The sequence below is a fragment of the Sminthopsis crassicaudata genome, chromosome 3 (genome assembly GCF_048593235.1).
Source record: "Sminthopsis crassicaudata isolate SCR6 chromosome 3, ASM4859323v1, whole genome shotgun sequence".
In the NCBI taxonomy this organism is placed as follows: Eukaryota; Metazoa; Chordata; class Mammalia; order Dasyuromorphia; family Dasyuridae; genus Sminthopsis; species Sminthopsis crassicaudata.
In genome coordinates, this window is record NC_133619.1 from 562,534,857 (window position 1) to 562,561,792 (window position 26,936).

General features: G+C 30.8%; 1 protein-coding gene across 2 annotated transcripts in view; it reads left to right on the forward strand.

The window, feature by feature from the left end:
- LRCH1 (leucine rich repeats and calponin homology domain containing 1) overlaps positions 1-26,936 on the forward strand; it is a 213,985-nt gene that overhangs the window by 132,952 nt on the left and 54,097 nt on the right. For both annotated transcript variants that reach the window (XM_074304722.1, XM_074304723.1), the window contains exons 4-9: positions 11,210-11,315; positions 15,874-16,010; positions 17,075-17,202; positions 17,924-17,987; positions 21,334-21,439; positions 25,487-25,614. In XM_074304722.1, coding sequence (XP_074160823.1) covers positions 11,210-11,315; positions 15,874-16,010; positions 17,075-17,202; positions 17,924-17,987; positions 21,334-21,439; positions 25,487-25,614 — 669 coding nt within the window. The remainder of the gene's footprint in view (positions 1-11,209; positions 11,316-15,873; positions 16,011-17,074; positions 17,203-17,923; positions 17,988-21,333; positions 21,440-25,486; positions 25,615-26,936) is intronic.

Below are 26,936 nucleotides of genomic sequence, written 5' to 3' on the forward strand. Positions count from 1 at the left end.
TAGTATATTGCATCCATCAGTCACATATATATATATATATATATATATATATATATATATATATATATATATATATATATATATATATACTTTAGCAAAGTTGCATCTATTAGATCAAATGCATAACATGTTAATACATACCACCTTATATCATCTAGTAGAATTGCATCTTTTCATCAGGTCAGTAGTTATTACAGACATTTCCTTTAGCACTTATGATTATCAGTACTGATCTCTGATGCATAAAGCATGTTTGATGTTATATTTCTCATGAAAACTACTTTTATTTCTTACTTCAAAAGAACTTTAATTGTGGTTATTTCTCTACAGCACTGGTTCTCCTTACTTGGAGGTACTGCAGGAAAAAAACCATTATTTTCCATGATTTTTTTCCATCTATGACTTGTTGTTTGAAATAAGATAGTCACTGGAGTTAATTGTACCAAACTATTTTTAGCAAACATTTGAAAGAAAATTTTCTGCAGAGCCTAAAATTATTCTAGATTCTGTAAGGGTTGTCCCAATCCTTATCAACAATTACTAAACCTAAAGTTTTCTTTTTTACCCCTCATATTGACTTCCTTCTGTTAAAATGTTATATTGATTTGTTTTATTTTTATATTACAAATCTTTTCAGATTACTCCTACTTGCTGAGAGGTCTCTTATAACAAAGGATGATTAAGTAAAGCTAATGATGCAGCAATTCCATCTGAAAATGTCAACATTCCACATTTGTAGCCCTCTCTACTTCTATTAAAAATAAAGTAACAGAAATATATTTTCTTACTCTCCTGCTCCCTTCCTTTTTTGGAAACAAAAGAAGAAAAAATAAATCTCTTCTAGCAAATCCATATGTAGTCAAACAAAACAAATTCCATAAAATCTCTGTATGTGTGGTGTGTATACTGTATTATGCACCCTAAATCCATTATTTCTTTGTAATGGCTAGCTTTTTTTTTCTCATTGGTCCTCTAAAATCATGAAGGATCATTGTATTGATCTTAGTTCTTAGAGTTTTCAAAGTTGTTTGTTTTTACAATATTTTTATTGTGTAAAGTATTCTGGTTCTAATAATTTTAATTTTTTATCAGTTTATAAAGTCCTCAAAATTGTTCGTTTTTGATAATATTGATGTTAGACTAAATTTCTTATGCTTCTGCTGTGGAAGTTCATTTAAGTATTTAAGACATTTTCTATGTTTTTTTTTAATATTTTTCCTCATCTGGTACATTACAATAGTACTCCATTACATTCATATACCTCATCTTATTCAACTATCCTCAGTTGATGAACATTCCCTTACCTCTCTAGTTTTTTGGCACTTTGAGAAGAGCTGGTATGAAAAACCATAAAGGCCTTTTATTTTTTTATTTTTTTATTTTATTATTTTTTTTTTAAGAAAACCTTCCTTTTGTATATAGGCCTACCAGTGATATAGTTGGGTATTATTTAGTAACTTATTGCTATCATTCCAAATTATTTCCCACAAGTATTATATTCATTGACAGGTATACAAACATGTGCCATTAAGTTTATTTTTTTTCCTATTTTCAAAAACATTTATATTTTCCCTTTTTTTTTTTGGGTATTTCTGCCACTCTGCTGAATGTGAAGTTAGAATCTCAGAATTGTTTTAATTTATATTTTTCTAATTGGCAGTGATTTGGAGCAGTTTTTATATAGTTGGTGAATCTTCTGGGTTTCTTCTTTTGAGAACTGCATGCTCATATCATTTAATAATTTATTGATGGCTCTTGTTCTTAGTCCCAAAGTTAAAGAAGTCTAAAGAGTATATAAAAATTAACTTAAAAATAATGAACCAATTTATAAGACATGAACTCAATTCACACAAAACAACAATAGGAAAGAAAAATTTCATTTAGATTCACTACAGAATACTTAAAATAATTAGAAATATCTTCTAAGATAAATATAAGAAGTATAAAAATACAACTATATGACACTTTTTGTACAAATAAAAATAACCCTAAATATTTGGGAAAATATTAATTGCCACTTTGAGAATATGACCTTTATCATAGAAACTTACTGCAAAGATTTTCTCCCAGTTAATTGCTTGCTTTATTAGATTTGTTTGTGCTACCTCTTTTAAATTTCATAAATAAAAATTAGACATTTTGTCTTCTGTCAGTCTCTCTATTCTATGTTTGGTAAAAATTTTCTTTCTTATCTAATTTATTTATGATATGACCTTTTTACTTATATAACATTATCCATTTATATATTGTCTTAGTGTAAGATACTGTTCTACATCTAATTTCTTTCATTTTGATATCCAATTTTTTCTATTATCTTTTGTCAAGTAGTGAGTGCTTATCTCACTAAGGTCCTTATGTTTATCAAATACTGGGGTGTTAGATACATTTGTTTCTCTTTGTTTTGTAGCTATTAAGTTTCAGCAGTCAGTCTCTATTTTTTAACTAGTATCAAGTTGTTTTTTGTAATTACTGTTGTATAATATAGTTTAAGATTTACCATACTAGGCTCTTTTTGTTTACATTTCTTTGCATTATTTCTCTTGAGATTCTTGACAATTTTCACCTTACATATGAATTTTGTTATTTTTTCTCTGGTAATCCTTTAGTAGTTTGATTAGTATGGCATTGAATAAATAAACTAATTTATATTGTTATTTTTATTAAATTGGCTCAGCATTCCTATTGCCAATTAATATTTTCCCAGTTATTTAGGATAATTTTTATTTCTATAAAATAGTGTTTTATACTTGTATTTTATAGCTATTATGTATCTTAGAAATAGTTCCAATTATTTTAAGTATTCTGTAGTAAATCTAAATGAAATTTTTATTTCTTATTGATGGTTTGTGTGAATTGATTTTATGTCTTATAAATTAGTTCCAGTTATTTTTAAGTTAATTTTTATAGACTCTTTGGAGTTCAGCAACATATCTGATTTTATTTCTTCTTTATTATGGTTATTTCTATAGTTTCTTTTCTTAAAAAACTATTTTAGGGGCATATTGCCAATCAGTGTTTTTTAGTATAATATCAAGCAGAAGTGGCTATAGCAATAGATATTTTTGTTTCATCACTGATTTGTTGGAAGAGATTCTACTTTGTCTCCATTGTAAATAATGATAACTATTAATTTTAGATATAAACTATTTGTCATTTTAAGGAAACAATCATTTATTCCTATTTTAGGTTTGTCAAACAAAAAGTTTAACCAAAAATATGTTGTATTTTGTCAAGTCTTTTACATCTTTTGCTAATCACAATTTTTCTTTTTATTATTATTAGTTTAGTTAGCTAAGCTTAGCCCTGAAATCCAGGACTTAACTTGGTCAGAATGTACATAGTCTTTGTGTTATGCTTTTTTTAGCCTATTTGCAAATATTACATTTAAAATTTTAAAGGAAAAAAAGCTTGCCTACAAGAACAATTAGAATTCTATGAGGAAATAATGTTTTTAAAAAATATATTATAAAACAAATGAGAGGTGTAGAATATTGGGGAAAGGATCAACAGCTTAATTGAAGAGATAAAAAATTTTACCCTCATAACAACTTCCTAAAAATAAGAATAGATCAAATGGAAATTATTTTAGGAGTTAAAAGCAATGTTTAAAACAAAGTTAAAAGAATGAGAAAATGAGAAAATCATAAATTTAACTGAAATCCATGACAAAAAAAATAAAAAGAACTGAATATCAGAGTATAAAAAGTCATTAAAGAAAATTGACTATACATCTTAGGGGAAAAAAAGGCAATTTGGAAATAGAATCATTGGATCACTTCCTGAAAGAAATCCCCAAATTAAAACTCCTTGGCATGTCATTGCCAAAATCTAAAGCTTCAGACAAAAGAAAAAAAATATATCCTAAGCATTCAGAATGAAGAACTCAAATATCTAAGAACTACAGTTAGGACCAGATAAGATTTAGTCATCATGACAGCAAAGGAAAGGAGTATATGGAATAAAGTCATTCAAAAGATAAAAAACAAAAGTCCACAATCAAGAATAACATACATGGAAAAAGGGAGTTTAATTCTAAAAGGAAAAATCAAATGGTTCTTATATAATATAAATTTTCAAATATTTCCAATTTTTTAAAAAAAAACAGATGAAAAGGAACTTTGAAATATAAATAATAGTAGTCAAGAGAAAAATAAAAAGCAAACAACCAGAAGGGAATTTATAAAAATAAAATATTTGTATTCTAACAAGATCAATCTTAAGAGTTCTTTCATAATCCTAATGTCACATAAAGTCATAGAAGTAGTTAATTAAGAGAGAAGACCATAAAGACAACCTTTAGTATTGTTTTGTTTTGAAGATGTGATAAGAAACAAAAGGGGAAGAAGATATTTTAGGGTAAATGGGAGAAGATGTAGAGGAACTTGATTATAAAAGTACAAATTCATACAAACAGAGAAGTAATGGGGGGAGAAGCAGGAGTCACTTGAATTTCACTTTCATTTAAACTAGACAAAAGGACAAAGTGCATAAACATACACTCACATAAAAAGTTTAGTGTAGAAATATGCTAATGTCAGCAAGGATAGAGATAGGAAAAGGAAAAGAGGGAAAGGAAATAGAAAGAGTATATTCAGGGAAGGATTTGTCATTAGCAGAACAAATCTTAAATTTGGAAAGGGGATATAAAGAGAGGATTAAAAGGAAAAAAGAAAGGGTAATAAGAATATAAGCAAAGAAAGTAGTTTATAGAGAAGACAATAAAATGGGAAACTACAATAACTAGCATAACTGAATGTGAATGAGATGAACTCAACTATATAAAAGGGAAGAAGCTAGCAGAATGGATTAGAAAACAAAATTCAACAAAATCTTGTTTGTCAGAAATATTTGAAATTTGAAGAAATACTTGAAACATAAAACATGGAGTTAAAATAAGGAATTTAAGCAAAACCTATTATGACTCAGCTGAACAAAAAAAAATAACAGCACAAACAGAATTAAAAGGGGGGAAAGGAAAACTACATTCTGTTTACAGAAAACATAGATAAGAAATTGTTTTCAATACTTAACATATATTCACCGAATGGCATAACTTTGAAATAATTATAGGAACAATTAAATGAATTAATAAAAATTATAGGTTTTGTGCCTTCTATTAACTAAATGAATGAATAAATTAAAAGAAACAGACCATAAAAATATGATAATGGGAGACCTCAATTTATCCCTATCAGTCCTAGATAAATCTAACTAAAATTTTAATCTAATCTAAAAACTTGATGTTTGATTTGATATGTATTGGTTTTTGAGAATCCTTTCCAACTCTGAGATTTTGGAAATTCAACATCTTTACTTAGTATACCAAGAAAGAAGAGATAGTTGCTATTGCTGGTGCAGAAAGAAATGTAGAAGACAATTGTTTTGTCTGTTTATAAATTACTCATACTTTTGACCACAAGAGAGAAATTGTAGGACTCACCCCAGAAGTGGAGATTTATCACTGGGCATTTTTTGTCTTAAAACGCTGCCATAACTGACACTATTCTTAGTGATAGAAGGCTACTGAAGAATATGTGTGCTCATGTGTCTTTTCTGACATGAACCAATCCAGCCCAAAATTTTGTATGATCACATAGGACTTACACATTTCTGCCCACATATGTGTATGTATTTGTCTATATAATTTGGCATATGTAAATATGTGTGTGTATATATATATATATACATATATATATATATACACATATATGTTTATATTTTATTTCTTGAAGTTCCAAGAAAGAGTTGAAAGAATTAGAATTAATCAGGTTTCTTGGTACCCCAAAAGTGTTTATTGAACCACAATACTGCTGTACTTATCTCACTTTTGGAATGGATATGAATGTCCAATATTCTCAGTTTAAAATGTCTCTTTCTTTCTCTCTTTGCCTCTATCTCTACTTTCCCCCCTTCCCCCTCCTTTCTTTTTTGTTCCTTCCCCTCTTGTCTCTGCCTCCCTCCATTGCATTCTTCCCTCATCCTCCTTTCCTTATACAATAGTCAGGGTTGAAGTTGCAGAATTTCAACCAACTTACCATCAGTCCAAAGGCTTTGGTTCTTCCTGTTTGGCTGTTGGTTTTTTGATCTATTGCCTGTAGCCATTCTCAGAAGTGCAAGTAAAATGGATGCTGTTCTCAGCGTTATTATCACCAGCTATTTCTTGCTGCTTCCACAGCAACTGCTTTCCTGGATTCCTTTAATGTGGTAAAAAGATAAGGTGGCAGTTAAAGTAATTCTTTGGTGAAGGGCTATTATGATACTTCCTTGTAAATATTTCCTAGATAAATTCCTTAAATCATCAAATTTCCATAGAAGAATTGGAAACCCACATTCTATTTATTAAGGCTCCAAAACTGGTAGAATATACTGTGTGTGTGTGTGTGTGTGTGTAGCTATAGTGTAGGAGAATGCTTTGCAATTGAAAAGACTAGAATGTACCTATTTTTAATACTTGTAGACTTGAGTGTGAAAATTTTTAAAGCTGTAGTTTAATTTTATTCATTTATGATATTTCTTGGCATTCGTAGTGTTCTGGGTTTTTGTTTTTGTTACTTTCCTTTTAAGTAATAGCTTTGGCTGAGTAACTTCACATTATTGTAGTTCTTATGTATCATATGAGTAATAGATTTGGACTTCTGGAATTTCAGAAAGGATTCTGTTAGTGTTTATAATGACAAAATGAAAATGCTATTTTAAATTGAGAATATTGAACATTCATATCCATTCCAAAAGTGAGTTAAGTACAGCAGTATGCTGATTTAACAACCACTTCATTGGGGGAAGATGAACACTCATATGTATACAATACTTAGGTTTAATTTGCATTTTTAGTATTGTCTCCATTATTTTCTTAAACCTAGATAATAAGAAAACAATAAATCAACCCTGATTGGTAGTATTTGCCAAATTCCAATGGGTAAATTCTCTCACTGAAAATTTAATAATTGGTTGGCCAGACAGTTTGTACTGATTCCAGCACAGACCTAGATAAATATTACTTTACTTTAATTTTTAGTTTTTAAGCTTTTCTTGAAGTCTACTAAAGAAAAGCGGGATACATCTTAGCTTGAATTTGGAAAGACTAATTCTAAAAATAGTTGAGGAGTAATAGTTTTCATATTTTCTGTGCTGAGTTCTTAAGCCTAACAACATTTAGATTTATATTGACTGAGTCCATTGTTAATTCCTAACTAATTAAATATACTTTCTTTAGGTGAAATTATTTTTATCACAAAATGCATAGTTATATATAGGTTACTCTTTAGAAATTAGAGACTCATAGAAAGTTTAGAAATATAACACTGAATTGGCATCTACAAAACTGTTAATACATTTTGGAAATATTCTTAATTTAAATATATTAGGTTGGACAGCTTTTTCTTATTGTTGTGTCAAGACAGGAAGTAACTGACAACAATTCTGAGTATCATTAACAAATCTGACCTTCACTAAATACCCTTCAAAGTTTGAATGGACAATTGAACTATGTGTTTCTAATTGTCTGCAGACGTCCTGTAAATCAGAAGGAAAAACCTGCTTTCCTTGTGTAAAGCTCTGGAGTTTTTTAAATTAATAAATTTCTGAGAATAATTGGTGAAAATAAATTCTTCTTCATTTGTAAATTACATATTTCTACCTGGACATTTTTTTTTGTCTTTTAAGTTAATTTATTGATTTAGAATCTATACTTGTTTATAAATATAGTATAATTAACAGTATTCTGCTTACCATTTTCTGCTAAAATATTTACCAACCAAATGTCAGTTGTGCTCTAAAGTAGGGTAAAATTAGATATCTCTAGAGAGCTTATTCCTAATAATGTGCTGTTTAAATAATTCGCTTATTTTATTTTCACATTTTTAAATGATCAGAAGCATATTGCATTGTTCACTACTGAATTTTATTTTTTTGAGGCAATTGGGGTTAAGTGACTTACCCAGGGTCACACAGATAGGAAGTATTAAGTGTCTGAGATCATATTTGAATTCAGGTCTTCCTAACTTCAGTGCTGGTGCTCTAGCCACTGCAACATCTAGCTACTTCTTTTATTTTTATTTATATATATATATACACACACACACACATACATACATATATATAATATTTTTAAATAAGCCTCTTCTATTAATTATAAAAAGCTGTCATAAATATGACCTGATTTTAAAATGCATCTGATTTCTTTCACCTAAGAGAGTAGTATTTTAAAAGGTCAAATATATCATGGGAACTTCTTTAAAAACAAGAAGTCAGTCAGCATTTATGAATAACTGTGTGCCAGGAATTTTGTTAAAGGCTAAGATACAAAGAAATTTAAGCCACCCCTCCATTCCTTATAGTTGTCTAGTAAATAATATATTGTGCAGATTTCAGTACCTTTGGCATAAGATTATATGCATATACACATATATGCAAATATTCCTCATTCCAAAGGTATAGGAATTACCTAAAACCACTTCTTTCTCTTTATATATATATATATATATATATATATACACTTATTTAAAGACTAACAGTGGTTGGGCAAGGCTTCCGTATAGCTTGCTTCTTTAGAAATCTTGGTTCCAAAAAAAAAAAAAAAGACATTAAAATGATCGTTACATTAGTTACTTTACATAATAATACTTTGTCAAATGATTTGTAAAGATGATAGCTTAATTTCTATTTTTCAAATGAAAAAACACATTCAAAAATCAAATTTTCCCTATGTCAAAGTAAAAGACTTAAGTGACCATGCTATGTCAGCAATTTCTAATTAAATTATTTGTCATCTAAGATTACATTAGATTTTCCTGTGGCTATCCATAGGTTTACTCAACTCTAGATTCACACAGATTACTGTATTCATTAGATGGCAAATATACCTCTTTTGACTGCAAACACTCCCTGCCAACTTAGCTAAGAATTTGTTTATCTGTTCACTTTGCATTAAGCTGACTGACCAGGAGGTCAGTTTTAAAATTAAAACATTTAATTGAGACTAAAATAGTTAAAGAAAAGAAAAAAAAAGCACTTTCAGAAAACATACTTCAGGATTTATGTCATCCCTTAGTAATATGTACAAAAAATCCTTCTGGAATTTATTCTTGAGGGAGAGACTATAGAGCAAATGGCTCTTGAATGTTTAGCACTGAAGGTTGAAACATTTTTTTAGTGTCTGAATCTGTGGAGGTGTGCCCCTATGGCAATATTAAATCTCTTTCTTCCCTCCATACTGTGGTTTTTCCTCCATCTTTCTCACCCCATTTCCACTGACTGCATCCTGGAACCACTCATCCCTAAATCCTTTTTTTCCATCCTTCCTTTATTTCAAGTCTGTACAGTCTTTGTTGGGGATGAAGAGATGTTAATAATTCTTTGGTAACAAGGCTAGTAGAGTTTCTTTCCTCCTACCTCCTGGTTCAGAAGATTCTGATCCTGTTCTTCACTTAGAGCCCAGCCCCTAACTCTGATAAAGTCCCAGAAGTCAAGAACTTGAATTTTAGATTAATCTCTATCATGTAGGTAAACCATTTCTTCCTTGAAAAATTAGGAAGTTGGACTAGAAATGATCTTTAATATCCTTACAAGCTACAAATTATATATTGGAATGGCTACTTTGAGTCCATTAGTAGTTTTTGTCCAAAATGCAGATAATTTTCAATCTTTAGTACATAAATTGATTCTTATAGCCATGTACCATGTATTACTTTCCAGTTTCGTGTTTTCTAAACTTAGAAAAGAGGAATATAGTGAGAAAGAAAAACACAATAGACTATATGTGTGAAGTATATTTGTGCTTATTAATTATAGTACATCAAATGTTATTTCTGGAAAGAATTAAACAGATAAAATTGTTTGAAATACGCTTTCACTCTTGATGTAAAGTGGTTTTTAGATACTGATGTCTTATAATGCCTTTGAAGTGAGAAGGTTTAGGAAGAGGTAGCGTAGAATGGTAAGTATTTGCTTGAGTGAAATGATGAATTTCAGAATATTTTAGTTGTGGCTTGCTACAACTTCACCCAAAATACACAACAGCACCTTTGTCTTATAAACAAATCATGTTGGTGAAGATGTATGAGCAGAGTATCCTAGCTCACACACAACTGTACAACATACTGATTAGTGGCTTATACAGTGGGATTCCAGACTTAAAATATTGCCCCAAAATAAATTATTCACAGAGAATGAATAGGGATTGAATTATTCATCATAGTCTTCCTTACTAAAAGAAAGGGTCTTAGTGGACAGAGTTTGAATAGAGAGAGGGAAAGGAGAGGAAGGGTAGAAGCCCTCTTTCTCTGTTGCCTGGAAACATAATCAAATTTCCCATATACTTTAAAAAACTTTTGCAAGATTATATGTTTTTTGCAAGCTCTCATTCTATGACTCTGCTGTGTCAGCCATACTTTTTTGAAAAAAGCTGTCTACATTTGATGATTTCACTTCTCTCTTCTGAACCCTTTAGTCTTCCTTCCTACTTAATCACTCAACTGAAAATGCTTTCTCCAAAGTTACAAATGAATTCTTCATTACCAAATTTAATGTTTTCTAAACCCCCTCCCCCCCATCCCCACTTTATGAACCTCCCTATAGCATTTGGCACCAAGAATCAATCTCTCTTTGCAAGAAATGCCTCTTTTTGAAAGTTTCATTGTCAGTTCTTTTCTTTCCTGTCTGGCCACTTAATTTATTTTATACCCCCTAACTTTGGGTATTCACTAAAACTTAGAATCTGGCCGTATCTTTGCTTTTTTACTCATTACTCTCTTCCACCAACTCTACAGAGCAGCCAAACTGAAGTTATTGCTATTCTACATAGGTGACACTCCGTCTCTCATTTCCATCCTTTCATCTTCAATTCCCCATACCTTGAATGTATTCCCTTATCAATATCTCTTGGAATCCTTGGTTTCCTTTACACTTAGCTCAAGCTCACATTCTGACCTAAGACCTTTCCTGGTCAAGATTACTTTATATGTATTTTATATATTTCTTTATTTTTGTTCCTTGTCTCCTCTAATAGAATATAATTTCCTTGAGAGCAGATAGTTTATATCCCCAATACTTTGCATAATGCCTGATGAAAAGTAGATGCTTAGAAAGTGCTTGTTGATTGCTTTATTAATTGAAGGATATTTATAATTTACCTCTGTGTTTATATCAAATTCCTTCAAGGAATTCTAACTTGGAAAAATAATACATGAATTTCCTGTTGCTTTTGCCACAGGATGTCAGCTGCAATGAAATCACAGCTCTGCCACAGCAGATAGGACAACTTAAATCTTTAAGAGAACTGAACATCAGAAGAAATTACCTTAAAGTTTTGCCACCAGGTAAGAAAGTAAGTTAAGCTCAACTAACAGAAGAAAGAACAAAACAGAATATTCTTAGTTTTTCATGTTTTTTCAAGTGGATTACTTTAGGATTTTTTAAAAATTTAAATTATTTAACATATGACTTAAACATTTAATAATAAGAAAATTTGATTTAGTTTGTAGATTCAAGGTACAAGTATAATTTTAAAAGTAGCAACATCAAAACTGAATTATAAGACTTAGAAAAATGTTGACACTGTGTGTAGAGGTTAGGTATTTTGTCAACATGGAGTTTTTATGAGAACCCACTAGTTTCAGGGGTAGTCAATTATGGGGGGAAATGAGACTAAGGGTTTCTGGATTTATACTGGAAGCAGCTGTGTCTTTTTTTTTTTTTAAACCATTGGTTGTAAGACAGCTGCCTCCAACAGTATTGCTTCTACAGCTTTAGGGCCACTGCTGGATCACACTGATCGTGGAAAGCATTTGAGTGTAATAGAATGTTAGATTTGAAGTCACTGAACCTTAATTTTCTTATCTGAGGAAATAATACTTTTGGACCAGAAGTCTTTGGACAAGATCTTTCCAGGTCTTGGTCTTTGACCCATAAATCCAGTCTGAGAGCCTGGATTTAAATCTAGAGAGAAATTCTCTGGGTGTTATCAAACTGTGGGTATATAACTTGAAAGTAGGGAATGAATTCAAAGTGTTAAATTTTTTTCATGTTTAAGTCTTAACTCAAAAAAATCTAGTTAATTCTTTTATCATTCTTCTAAGTTTCTTTAATGATTTTTCTTTTCCTAAAAGATATATTGTGAGTAGCTATATTTTTTACTGCATTTTCTCCACAAAGATTTTTTGGTATACTTAAAGCTGAAATGTTTAAATTTACAGTGAAATGTCCTGAATATCAACTTTTGAAGAAATCAGTTAACAAAAGATCATTAATGATTCTCTTGGACAGTAAATTTATATTTACTATATTTGCTTAGACATTTTTAGTTCTCACATTTTGAGAAGAAAAATGTTATTAATTTATTTTACCCCTTTTGGGATTTTGTGTGGATATTTGATTTTTGTTTTAAAAACACATCTATTCTGAGAATATACTTTGTCCTTCCTAGGACTTGCCATAGACTCCCTTATGCATTATTTTTCTCTTTTTGTTTCCTGAATAGAGAGAATAATGAACTGTCATCCTTTTTTCTCCCTTTTTATGCCCTTCCCATACTATAGAACTATAGCAATGGCCTCATCCTTATTGCTTTTAAGCATTAGGTATTTAAATTGTCCCAGATCTGAAATTCAAAAGGAAATCCTGAAAGGATTCTTCATTCACTAGAAATTCATCTCTCTTCTTTCCCTATCTGCTTCCTAAATCTCTCACAAATACATACAGCTTTTCTTAAAGCATTCTTTATTCTAAGCAAGAAATTGCAGGTCTTGATTCCTTTGTAAATTTAGGGATCAACAGGCTGGGCTTAAGGTCTGATAATGGCAAATTTATAGAACCAAGTTTATAGTATATACATGAAAGTAGAGTCATGAAATATATAGATAGCTCATGATTATATCTCTAGTTCAAGGAAAATTATCTTAATAATGGACTAGGGATTGAGATTCCATCTCTCTACTAGGCAAGGTCACTCTCCCTTGACTTGTCCTCCCATAAGAAAGGGATACAAGGAAATGTACAGGACAAGGTCAACAACAAATGTTTATGAGAAATGAATTACATCAGTCACATGCAGTCTTTAACAGAATAAAAAGGCATGGTTAGAAATGGATGCTTGATATATTCAGCAGAATTAAGTAGGGGGAAAGGAATAAGGACAGTTACCTGTTCCTCTATATGTTTTTTTTTTCTTCAACCATCTGAGAGTACTCAACATTTGAAAAAAAAAATCAATAAAACAAATCTTTTTAGATACCACTCTAGCTTTCTTCTCTCCAGTCTCCCAGGAAGCTTAGGTTGAGAAGGAAAACTGCTGAGTGTTTCCTTTCAAATTTTAACTATATTGTTTTTTATGCATACAAAATCTTTTAAATTTTATGCCACTCAAATTGTCCACTTTATCTTCTGTGGTCCTCTCTATCCTCTGTTCACAATTTTTTTTTTTTTTTGGCTAAGGCAATTGGGGTTAAGTGACTTGCCCAGGATCACACAGTTGTCTGTTTGCAAATTTTATAGCTGTTTTATCTGAAATGTACCTGTCTTGATGTGGTTTACAGGGAAGATAAACATCTCTAGTGTTTCCTCCCTGAAGTGTTGTTGAAGAGGGACTTTAACTTAACCCTGACTGCCTCAGTGACTTGCTCAGTCACACAGCTACTCAGAAAGAGTTTTCCTGACTCCAGACTCATGAATGAATAAATTATTGCAAATACAGTGGAATATTATTGCTCCAAATCTACTTCCTTTGATGGCAGAAATTAAAGTTCCTCTTCAATAACACTTCAGGGAGGAAATGCTAGAGATGTCTAACTTCCTTGTGAACCACATCAAGACAGCTACATTACAGATGAAATATCTATAAGATTTGTGAATAGAGGAAGAGCCCACACCAAAACAAGAGATAGAGGGGATCACAGAAGACAAAGTGGACAGTTTGAGTTACATAAAATTTAGAAGATTTTGTATACACATACACACAATGCTGGCACTCAAGTGTTTTTTTTAAAATCAATTTTTATCTTACAGTACTATTTGTTTAGAAACTTTCAATGACTCCATTGTTCTTACCATGTCAAGCCCAGATTTCTCTACTTGACATTAAGGGCCTTCATAAGCTATGCCCATGCTTTATAACCAACGTTTTATCCCACTAATAATTTAACACACATCTTTTGCTGTGGTAAGGGTAATTTTTTCATTAGCCCTATATACTGAGCTCAGTTGTCTCTCTCTTCTAATTGGAGGGCTGGAAGGCAGAGCAAAAAGCTTCTTTCCACTAGCTCAAATTTTCCATTCACCTCTTCTATTCATACTAGTTGTTTTGGTTGGTTTTTAACTCCATGAAACATCATGGGGGCTTCCTTTTACTATTTTCCACCATTAGATTGTAAGTTCCTTGAGGGCAAGGACTCTATTTTATATCCTGAGTAACTGACACAAAGTAGGTGTTTATTAAATATTTACTGACCATTGATTATTATGAAGTCCTCTGTGACTGTCATTTTAGCCTAATTGATCTCTATCTTCCTTGTTTTCATATAGATTTTTAAATCATAAATCTGTACTTACATCTTATGTTATTTGCTACTATTTTACTGTTTTGTGTCTTGTCATTGCCAAATAGCTGCGAAGATTAACTATGGAAATAAGAATTGGTTTTTAAGCTTTTGATAACAAATTTCTTAATTTTGTTATTTTGTTACTAATTTAATATAAAAAGATCTTTTCTGAAATATCTTCCTAATTTCATTAATTCTCAGGGCAAAAACTGTATATATCATACACATCTCATTTTCACTTCCTTGTCATGCAGTAGTAATGATTTGATTTAGTTACATGAATGGAAGTTGTGACACATAATTACTTTCCAACTTCACCTGTTATAATTCTTAGCTATTTGACATTGTTCAGCCATCTTTTTTTCTTATAGGAAATACATTTGATTTTGTTCTTAGCAGCTGTCGATGTTGGTAGTGCAGTTGGCTTGAATACTTGAAATTACTGAGGGTTTACTATGCCATTGAGTGGGAATTATAAGCTAAATATAAAGTTATATTTGTTTTTGTAGCTACAGAAGGATTTCTGAGAAGTATAAAGGGAAAACCTCATAATCAAAATTACATAGAGTTAAAAGGGAGAGAGAGGGTGTTTAAAAATTCTGAATTATACATTATGAAAAAATGTATTTTATTACTTTTTAATGCTATATATTATCACAAACTAATTATCAACTATATTGCCAGTAATGGCCCTGCCAGGCCAAATTTAATTAATAGAGAAGATCTGTCTTTAATTAGCACATTGTTTATATGCTACTCTATTTGCTTAAATATTGAAATAAAAATAGTCCTCTTGATTTCTTGCTTTATGTGATATTGTTGCTGAGCAAACCCTTTAAAATTTTTAATACTAGCTTTTTTATTTTCAAAATACATGTAAAGGTAGTTTTCAGCAGAGCAAACCCTTTAAAAATTTTAATACTAGCTTTTTATTTTCAAAACACATGTAAAGATAGTTTTCAGCATTCACCCTTGCAAAATCTTGTGTTCCAAATTTTTCTTCTTCTCTTCCCCTCCTCTAGACAGCAAGTAATCCAATATAGTTTAAATATGAGCAAACCCTTTTTATTTTGGTAGTGCAGAGGAAAGTTACAGTCCATTGCATGTCCATGTATCACATTTCTAAATTAGTAGACTCTAATATAATGAGGGTTCTACTTTATACATACTGTGTTCACACATGCCACAGGTTTTGTGTACAATCTACTTTGAAAAGAAACTTTAAAGTTTGGGTTATGTTGTGAAATCATCTTTCCTTCTCCAAAGTCAAGCATTTTTTGATGTTTTATTTTAATCATGTAATTCTGTTGTTGTTGTGTCTTTTTTGTTTGTTTGTTTTTAGAACTTGTAGATCTTCCCTTGGTAAAATTTGATTTTTCCTGCAATAAAGTGCTCGTGATTCCAATTTGTTTTAGAGAGATGAAGCAGCTGCAAGTGTTACTGCTTGAGAATAATCCCCTCCAGTCCCCTCCAGCACAGGTAAGATTGCTTGTTTGTGGGGATGGAGAGTAAAGGGGTTGGAGTGAGGGGGAACATGTTTCTGACCATAATTCTTTGCTAACCTACTTTTTCAGCTGTTTGGCCATAAAGTCATTCTCAAATTTTTTTCTTGGCATTTATCTTTAAAAAACCTATTTCTTGTTTTCCATGAGCTACATATAAACTTTATTTTGTTTTATTTTTTATTATAGCTTTTTATATATGAAACATATGCATGGGTAATTTTTCAACATTGACCTTTGCAAAACCTTCTGTTCCAACTTTTCCCCTCCTTCCTCCCACCCTCTCCCCTAGATGGCAGATAGTCCCATACATGTTAAATATGTTAAAGTATATGTTAAATACAATATTACATATAAGCCTTTTAGCAGCTCTCTGGAAAATAGGAAGTTAGCTGATTCAACATAATGGAACATGCAACATGGAACTGGAAGAGAAGGTAGATATCATCTTGTCCAAATGCTACACAAGGAAGTGGAAAGATTAAAAAGTCACTGAGGGTAGGGAAATAGTAACAGAGTCTTGTTTCAAACCTACTTCCTTGGACTTCAGTTGGGTAAAGTCCAAAAGATATTAAACAGTATAAAAGATGCCCATTTACCTTCAGATAAGTAACTAAGGGAACAAATGTAATCTGATATTTTTAAGTGGACTCTATACCTTATTAAGATATTTTTTCCAAGTCTTCAGTATTTTTTGCATTATTTTAACAGGCTTTCAAATAATTGTTGAGCCTCTTTTTAGCTAGACATATCAAGCTGGTATTTCCTTTTACATTTACATATAGTTTTCATAGTGCTACTTTTTTGGAGTTTGCAAATCAGCATAAGAAAATTCAGACGTTATTATCTTTTCTCTAGAAATCTTTTGTGGGGACAGCATCATGCAATTTGAATAGGTTTTACAGGGACACAATTGGAATCCATATGGTTGTGGTATTTAGAATAAAATGTGTATATAAATACTTGGTTCCAAAAACTGAAATATCTGAATGTTTCTTCCCAGTTTTTCAAATAAAAGATTGTTTATTAATTTCTTAATAGATTTGTACAAAGGGCAAAGTGCACATATTCAAGTATCTGAGCATACAAGCCTGTCAGATTAAATCAACAGACTCACTTTATCTTCATACTATGGAGAGGCCAAATCTACAGCAGCATGTGGAAGAGAGGTGAGTCCAACAGATCTTGATCCTTTGTTCATTTCTCTATAGAGAGCTACAGAGATGTTATTCCCAACTTTGTGAGTTCCATGCAAATTATTCTCTTTACTCAGTTTTAATTTCTAATTTTGAAGATTCAGTAGTTTAGGAAGTATGACATAGAGAGGTGATGAAATAGAACATTTTGGAGGTCACTAGAGGTCTATGCTAAGATCTACAATATAAATATGTCCATAGTATGTTTTTAAGATAGATTCACTATATTAAACTATACTGAGACTAATACTATATTATACTGTAGAAAAAAAAAAATCAAATGGCTTGCCAGTTCTTTATAGTGAGAGTTTTTTTAGTTTTAGGGAAATCACTAAAACTCTCACTATAAAGAACTGGCAAGCCATTTGATTTTCTTTTTTTTTTCACATCAGCCCCAATAAAAATTTTTACCCCAATTCCATTTAGTTCTGTCCAATGTGTCAAACTCCAACCACAGAAGGGGACAGTATCTTAATATTTGTATCTCTCTTGGGACCAAACACATGCTTTATAAATAGTACAATTATTGTGTTTTAAATGTTTATTCAATTGAATGGAATTTTAGTTCCTGAGTAATTTCTTAAAAGATAACATAGTTAAGGCAAAATCATAATTACATTCAAAGTTGATTTATTTTGACATGTATTTTGTGGTGTGTTTTATTTCAATTCAATACTGATGACATCTATCCCAGCAAGAAAGATTCTGATTCGGGAGTCGGCAGTGATAATGGAGATAAGCGTTTATCTGCCACTGAGGTAATTCAATTAACCTCTGATTTGGGGGTATTATAACTTAATCCTCAGTATATTTTTCCTTTATGTGTATCAATGTATTATTTCCTTGATCTTAGTGTGAACTTTTTAAGGATAGAGACCATAACTTCTATTTTTCTACATTTCCTTCATATAGTGTCCAGTATGTTGCCCTGTATATAGTGATAAAACAATGAGCTAGCATCTATTACCTGCTTACTATGTACTAAGCATTGTACTGCTAAATAACTGTTGATATTTGACAAAAAAAAAGGTATATCAAAACTTAAGGGGTTAAGAAATGGATGAGAAGTTAACGTGTGTGTGTGTGTGTGTGTATTTCATGAAATGAAATATTACAGTTTACTCAGAAGAAAGGAATTTTAAACAATTGTGAATTGAGGACAAAACTTGATTTTCTGTGATTTGAAGATTGGATTCCTTTAAAATATAATGATAAAATATCATTTTAACATAAATTAAGTGATATTAATATTGGTGTTTCCTCTGGTGGTTATGAAATAACCTTCCATTTATTGTCTCATTTATGGTATGTTAGCTTCTGGAAGAGTTGAAAAATATGATTTTGCAGTTATCAAATTTCTCCAAGGTTTTTTTTAAATTTCAAGTGAGTCTGCTTCAATGAACTATTTGTATTATGTTTATATTCAAACAGTATAAAATGACTTTTTTTTAAATCATTCATTCCCTTTAGTCTTTTTATTTTCAGCAAGTGTGTGCAAAGGAAAATGCCTATCTTCAGTGTGACAAACTTGAAGTTTAGCAGTTCAAATGAATGAGGATTGAATAATAATTTACAATTACATAGCATTTTAGGTTTTGCTTTTTAAAATATCTGCTATAAGTATATATATATTTTTTTTTCACACATGCATACATATATCTGTACTGTTTTTCATGTTCTTTCTTATTCTCTAATTCTACCAAACTGTAAGTTTGTCTTCTACATGTTTGTCTCACATCTATATTTGACATGAATTTTTATTCTCAAATTTTTGCTAAAGCTTTTTCATGTTTTTCCCAATAAGAAACTGGCCTTAGAACTTGATGATTTGTAAGTCATTCTTTTATAAGGTGACTATAGAGCTATTGTTTTAGTTCAACTCTCTAACTCTTGGTGTTTATTTAAGGTTGTCATTCATTTAGAAAAGCATTTTTGAGCGGTACCTAGTACATTGTCATAGAACGTTGAGTACTTCATAAGCATTGTTTGCTGATATTATCAACTGCATCCTTTACTGCATACATGGATAAAGGGATACCTGGGATAGTAGTCCAATTTTTAAAAAGATTTGTAATAATGACAGTCTCCTTATTGGTTGCACAATTTTTTAAAACTTTCTAAACCCATTTAAAAAACATTTTAAAATAGCTTCTTCCTTTTTACCCAGAACTAACAGAAAGAATTAATGTTATCTGTTCTAATTTGAATTCCTTATATATTCAGTCCCTATTAGAATACTACATTTTCTACTTGACCTTTTCTTGTTCTTTTTCAGTTAGGTTGTAAGCTCTTCTAATTAGCAACACACTGTCACACATTTAGGTCTTCCCCTCCCTTTCCATAAACCTTAATTGATTTCTCTTTGCTTTATGTATTTTTTCATTTTGATTCCTATTTAGCAAGATGAGTAGTATCCCTGTAGAGTTTTTCTTCTTTTAAAAAACTTTATACTTTTTATATCCATTCATAAAATTATAATAGCCTTTTTACATTTTAAAAGAATAATATTATATTATCATTATATCATTCTCTCGTCTGTGTCCTTAAAATTCTTCAATTGTACTTTTGCTTCAGAGGTAATTCTATACTAATTGTAACACGCATGCCAACTAAAAGGAAACTATAAACCTTAGTTCATAGTAATATTTTCTAAAGTTATATTTGTATTTAAATTCATCCATAAAATATTCTTCAAAATACTGAATTAAATTTTAGGATTTTCTTATTATGAGTATATATATATTTTAAAAAGAGACTTTCTTATTCTAATGAATTCACTGTTGTTTTTAGATGTGTATCTTGACAATTTTACTAAAAATGTAAGGCCAAATGGGGAAAATGGAAATGTTTTTCTCCTCAAAATAAACCATACAGATTTCTTTCTTTTTCTGCTGATCACCATGCTCTGGATCTCAGTAATCTTGGCAACGCTACAGAATTTAGTTTTATAATGATAAAGAGTTTGTAAATTCTTTCCATATTATCTATTACCCATAGGAGGTAAATTATATATATATATGTATATGTATATATATAATTTATTCTGTTCATCTTCCTTGCTATATTGATTTGAAGAGTAAATTCTTATTCTCTTACTTTGGCTGTTGCTTTCTACTTGGTTTAATGACATGTTAAGAAAATGAAACCTAATTCTTTCCATGTTGAATACTATGCACTAAATCCATAAATATTGTATTAATGATTCATTTTTTAAAAAAACATTGATTTTTTCCAGTGTCCTAATAATACAAAAGCCAATTTTTTTAGAAGAATTAAGCTATGCCACAATTTTTGTTTTTATTTAAAAACTTGGTTTATTGCCAATTACTATTATAAATCTCTAGGAATTTCAGTCTCTTCTAATTAAAAAAAAAAATGAGCCTACTTTATTTCTGCAGCGATCCATATTACCGCCATAATGTATTCCATAAATTGCTGTGTCCTTGTGGAAAATCTGGTAAAGATCCCCTTCAAACTCAGCAAGGTGGATACTTGGATAATGAAATAGTCCCTTGCATATTCTAATCTAAACCTCCAGTTTGGTAGAACATCTGAAACCAGTCTTAGCTTTTGAGAATTTTATTTTTATGACACTTGAAACATGAGCATAGAATGTCAGTAGAAGATGGGGAAGAAAGAACATTATTTTAGTTTTTTTCAAAAGAGGCACTGTATTTCATCTTTAAAAGAATCATGTTTGTTAAATAACCTTCAGCTAGCAGGAAATGGTAGGAGAACGCAATCAAAGATAGATTATTATAAAGTGTTCCCAAAATTAGATAGGGCAGCTATATATTTTAAATAAGACAACTATTAATCTGCTGCTGCTTATAAAATTTTAATTTGTGGTTTACCCAGTCAAAAAGGAAAAATATGCCAGCCTGAAGTATTGGGAATGAGATTTGGTCTAAATAATTATGGTTGTTTTACAACAGTTCCTCAATAGAAAAGCTAAAATTTAATCCAATGTTCTCTTGCTCAGAATTTACCACTTTCCCCAACTTATCAAAGCACCTCATTTAAAGTGATTAATTTTCCATGTTTATATTTTGATGATTTTAATGTTTTTCCTTTAATGAGATAATTGTAATATTTCTTTTTTAGCCTTCTGATGAAGATACTGTCAGCCTTAATGCACCGATGTCAAATATCATGGAAGAAGAACAGATTGTCAAGGAAGATTCATGTCATCGCCTTAGCCCAGTCAAAGGTATGAGAGAATGAAAGGAAAAGACAATGAAAAAGTTAGGAAGAGCAGGCAAAGTGACTGAAAAAAATCTGACTACAGAGATAAGAAAACTTAAAGTTCAAATCTTAACTCAAGCCCAGAAAAGCTAGTCTTTAGGTTTCCTGGGATTGAAGAGAAGATAATGATTTGCATTGTTAAAGGAGTTTCTTTACTAAGGGTTTCCTACAACAATAAAATCAGAGCTTGAATTTTAAAAAAGAAGGCAGGTTTATTTTTCTGCTTAATAGAACCTACTTTGTAGAGCTAGTTGATTGAGTGGGAAAATTTATCTTTTTAAATTTTACTACCTTTTACATCTTTACTACCTCAAATTTTATATCTTTGGGGGAAAATCCAACTCAAAAAAAATTCCAAATTTTTTCCCTTTAACCTTGAGTGGGGAGGTTGTTTCATTTTTACTTTGACCTAAATCCTTAACTTTATGGCTGGACTCAACATGATTATTCTTGTATGAGTGAACAGCAAGTAGAGAGGAGGATTTTTAGATTATGGATGCCTCATATCCTATTCCAGAGCTACTCAAAAGAGCTTTAAAGGTCTTTAAAAAAATAGTAATAGGTTTTTATTTTTCAAAATACATGCAAAAGATGGTTTTCAACATCCACCCTTGCAAAAGCTTGTGTTCCAAATTTTCTCCTTCCCTCTCTTCCTTTCCCTGCCCTAAACAGCAAGTAATACAATTTAAGTTACATATGTGCAATTCTTTTAAACATATTTCCATATTTATCATTCTATGTAAGAAAAATCAAATCAAAAGGGAAAAATTAGAAAGAAAAAACAAATAAACAAGCAACAACAACAACAAAGGTGAAAATATTCAGTCCTCATAGTTCTCTCTCTGGATACAGATAGTTCTCTCCATCCCAAGTCAAGTCTATTGGAACTGCTTTGAATCATCTCATTGTTGAAAACAGCCAAGTCCATCATAATTGATCATCATTATGTGCACAATGTTCTCTTAGTTCTGCTCACTTCACTGAGCATCAGTTCGTGTAAATCCTTCCAGGCTTTTCAGAAGTCAGCCTGATAATCATTTCTTATAAAAAAAATAATACTCCATTACATTCATATACCACAACTTATTCAGTTATTCCCCAGCTGACAGGCATTCACTCAGTTTCCAGTTTCTTGCCACTATGAAAAGGGCTGCCATAAACATTTTTGCACATGTGGGTCCCTTTCCCTCCTTTAAGATTTCTGTGGAATATAAGCTCAGTAGTAGCACTGCTGGATGAAGAGTATGTACAGTTTTATAGCCCTTTGGGCATAGTTCCAAATTGCTCTCTAGAATGGGTAGATCAGTTCACACTTCCACTAACAATGTATTAGTGTCCCAGTTTTCCACATTCCCTTCAATATTTATCATGATCTTTTCCTGTCATGTTAGCCAATCTGAAAGGTGTGTAGTGGTATGTCAGATTTGTCTTAATTTGCATTTCTCCAATCAATAGTGATTTAGAGAATTTTTCATATTTAATTTCTTCATCTGAATATTGTCTGTTTATATCTTTTGACCAGAATACAGGAATTTATTCTTGTAAATTTGAATCAATTCTCTATATATTTTGGAAATGAGGCCTTTATCAGAACTCTTGCATTTCATAATATTTTCTAGTACTTCTTTTGCCATAAATCACTTACTTCTCTACAGATCTGAGAGGTAGATTATCCCTCACACCCCTAATTTGTATATAGTATCATTCTTTATGTCTAAATTATGCACCCATCTCGACCTTATCTTGGTATACAGTTTTAGGTGTTAATCAATGACTAGTTTCTGTCATCCTATTTTAATAGCTTGTATTCTTATAAATTTGCTTCAATTCTCTACATGTTTTAGAAATGAGGCAAAAGAGGACTGGTCTTGAGGGCGAGATTCACCCTAAATCTCCGCTTTTACCTAGACATGTGCTTGTTATTTGCCTGTCTGTATAGCAGCCAAATGAATCCTCTACGTGTTCCATAATCTGAAAAGGGAAGAAGTGCTTGTAAATATGACCATTATATATATAAGATCACAGATCTGGAGGCCATTTAATCCCCTCAGAGAAAAGAAAACTGAGACTCCAGAGGTAACTTCTCAAAGTCACAGAGATAAGAAATGACAGATATTTGAAGCTGGGTCCTTTGCCTCCAAAATCAGTGCTCTTTAGATCTTGTCTGTATTGGAGAGACAAAGCTCTCTAAAGGATTCCACCAATAGCTTAATATATAGACAGCCCTTACATGTATATTTGAGGAATATTAAATTCTTTGCATTTAGTTTGTAGTAATTGTGTGAATTATATAACCCAAATTTGTGACATTCTTTTATCTCTTTCTGTTTTCACTAAATTTAAACTTTGCAAGTGAGGGGACTGGGGTTATAAGACAACTGAAAACTTCCTTTTACTCCAATTTCCAGGTTAGGATGGAACATCATAAAAATTTATGTAATTTAGCATGTTTTGCCTCTTCCCATATTCCTTAATAGGCCCTATCAATTACCGGTGTGATTTACCATAAACAGTCTCTTCAAATGAATAATTCTTTCTTCTTTGGACTAAGTTGAACAATATATTTCCCTGGCACCTAATACTATTAACTGCACACAGTGCAAGTTTAATCAGTGTTTTTTAAATGAATGAAATATGGGCTTTACTTCCAGCTTGGCTATTAATTATCTAGTTATCTGTCATTGAGCAGAGAGCTTAAGCTGTCTGAGCTTTCGCTTCCTTATCTTCAAAGTGAGGGAATTAAATAAATAATGGCCAGAGTCACTTCTAGTTCCACATTTCTATGATTCTTTTATCACTGTTTATGAATAAGGTATTTGAGGACATGCAGATATTGATGCTTAGTGCTCAGGAATCCATTGCTGACTGGATAGGAATAAACTTGAGTTCCAGATTGAAGTATTTGGATCTTTGCCATGATTGATGATTTTTAAGTAAATTTAATAAAATAGAAGCCTTTCAGTTTTTATTTGGCTAAGAAATCACTAGGAATATATTAGTTTACAGCTCGAGTTATGATGAATTGATTAATATATATAGTTGAATGACAGCCTCAATTTCTTTAGCACTTCTATAAAGTATCCATAATAGGATGTTCATTTATACTATATCCTACATGATTTATCATGCTGTTGTATCACTGTAATAATTTAAGTTTTCAAGTCAGTACCCAAGAGACTGATTTTTTTTTACCTTAGTTCATGTGTTCTGTCTTCAAGTGACAATGGCATATCATTCATGTTGTCTGAAAAATTGATAGTCAACCACATTTACTTGAGATTCAGATTAGAAATTGAATTTTGCACATCCTAATAAAAATATTGCTACTAAAACAACTAAATAAAAAAGTTAGATGATCTTATGAAACAGAGTTTTTGAAAATTAAGAAAGTATTTGACACCTTTCTCACTCATTTATTAATACAATTTTATCTAGTCTTAGTATTATCCCAAGCTAATTTAGAGTGTTCTTTTCTCATTCTGATTTCTGTCTTACTGTCAGATTCCTTTGGAATTAGTATGTGGCTCAAAATTCTAGCCTAATTTCGCATTTAAAAAATATATTTTCTCCAGGAAACCATACACTTTCTATTTTCATCCATCTTGCAGTTCATTAAAAGGACAGGCTTAATTTTCTGTTACTCTTTGGATAAGTTCCAGTGTTCCATTGAACTCTTCTGCATCCTTCTCTCCCTACTCAGCCTTATGAGAGGTAGAGACAGGCAATAGCATCCTCTAGTTGAGAACATTATAAACTCATGTCTTTTATGGTTTTTTTAAAGTGATTTTTAAAGTTAAAGAAATTACTTTTTTTCACCTGGAATTAAACTTCAGACAATACTCCATTTTAAAAACTATAGTTGTCTTTCACTTCTTTTACTTTGCTGCTATACATTTTTTTAGTCATTGTATCCTTTGAATTAGAGAATCCAAACTTGTCAATAACTGTGAATTGACTGAAATACTGTGTCTGAAATAAGTTTTGTGGCCTTTTCTCTTTATTTTCTTATCAGGGGAATTTCATCAAGAATTTCATCAGGAGCCTTCCCTTTTGACTGAAAATGATAACTCAGGAGAAGATAGAGAACAATTCACTGATGAAACTGATGCCCTCTCTACTAAATTTATTAGCTATATCAAGGCAAGTTTAAAAATTATTTTAATAATCTTAACTATCAATTAAAAATAGCCAAATTAACATTAAAAGGGTATGGTTATTGTAATAGGATAAAACCAGTGATTTGTTGGCAAATGTTTATTTAACAACTGGCTTTCTAGAGGGAAATAATGTACCACTTTTATATTTAATCTGCATAATTCCTATTTTCTCCATTACTTTCTTAAATCTAGTCAGTCAACAAAATAATAAATCAATCCCTGATTTGTAGGTTTTCTGAATTTCAAGATGTAAATGTTTACATTGAAAATTTAATGATCAGCTCTTGTTAATCAGTTAATCTGATACATCCTTAAATAACACCATAGAAATTAACAAACAAAAAGATAGTATTTTCATTTTGTGTCCTCTTCCAGATCTGTCAACTAATTTTCGCCCCATGTCCATTGATATTTTATTTCAATATTTCTTTAATATAAGAATAATTAATTTAATATAATATAATTCTTAAAATATATAGTTATGGAGATGTTTGCATAACTTCATATGTGTCTTCTTAATGGGGATGGAAGTATGGAGGAAGGGATAAAATCTGGAACTCAAAGTTTTAAAAACAAATATAAAAAACTGTTTTACATGTAACTGGGGAAAAGAAATTTTGCTCTGTATCACCTTACATGTTTTCCTGTATTTTCTTGTAGGTAATTTTATCTTTTATGGATCCATGATATTACATTTTAGTAATATAATGTAGTCATTGTTCAACCATTCTCTAATTACTGGATTTATAGGGGTTTTTTTTTTGTTTGTTTGTTTTTGTTTTTTTGCTATTACAAATAAAGAAACTTTAAGTATTTTTGAATAGCTAGGTCCTTTTTTCATTTTTGTACTTTCTTAGGGCCTAAGTCCTATCAACTAGATCACTGAATGAAAAGTCATTCGTTTTATTACCTTATTGTATATTTCCATATTGCTTTCCAAAATTTTTGCCCTAATCTCTTTCCACTATTAATGAACACTGACTTGTTTTCCCATTGACCTATCCACATTGGACTTTATCCTTTTTTTCAAAAAGAAAAACACTGTTTGCCATTTTAGAGAGTCTTAAATTATTTTAAGGTTGTTTGAGTCTAGTTTTTTCAATTACTGGGGAAATGAGCACCTTTTCATATTATAATTAAGTTATTTCTTTTTTCAGTAAATTACCTAATCATATTCTTTGACTGTTGTTCCCCTGCCAGAGAGGGAGTGTGGGTTATTAGTCTTATAGATGTTAACTAGCTGTTTATTGCTCTCAGATCTTTCATGTCTTATAAATGTATGGGAAATATCTTTCCAACCTATTT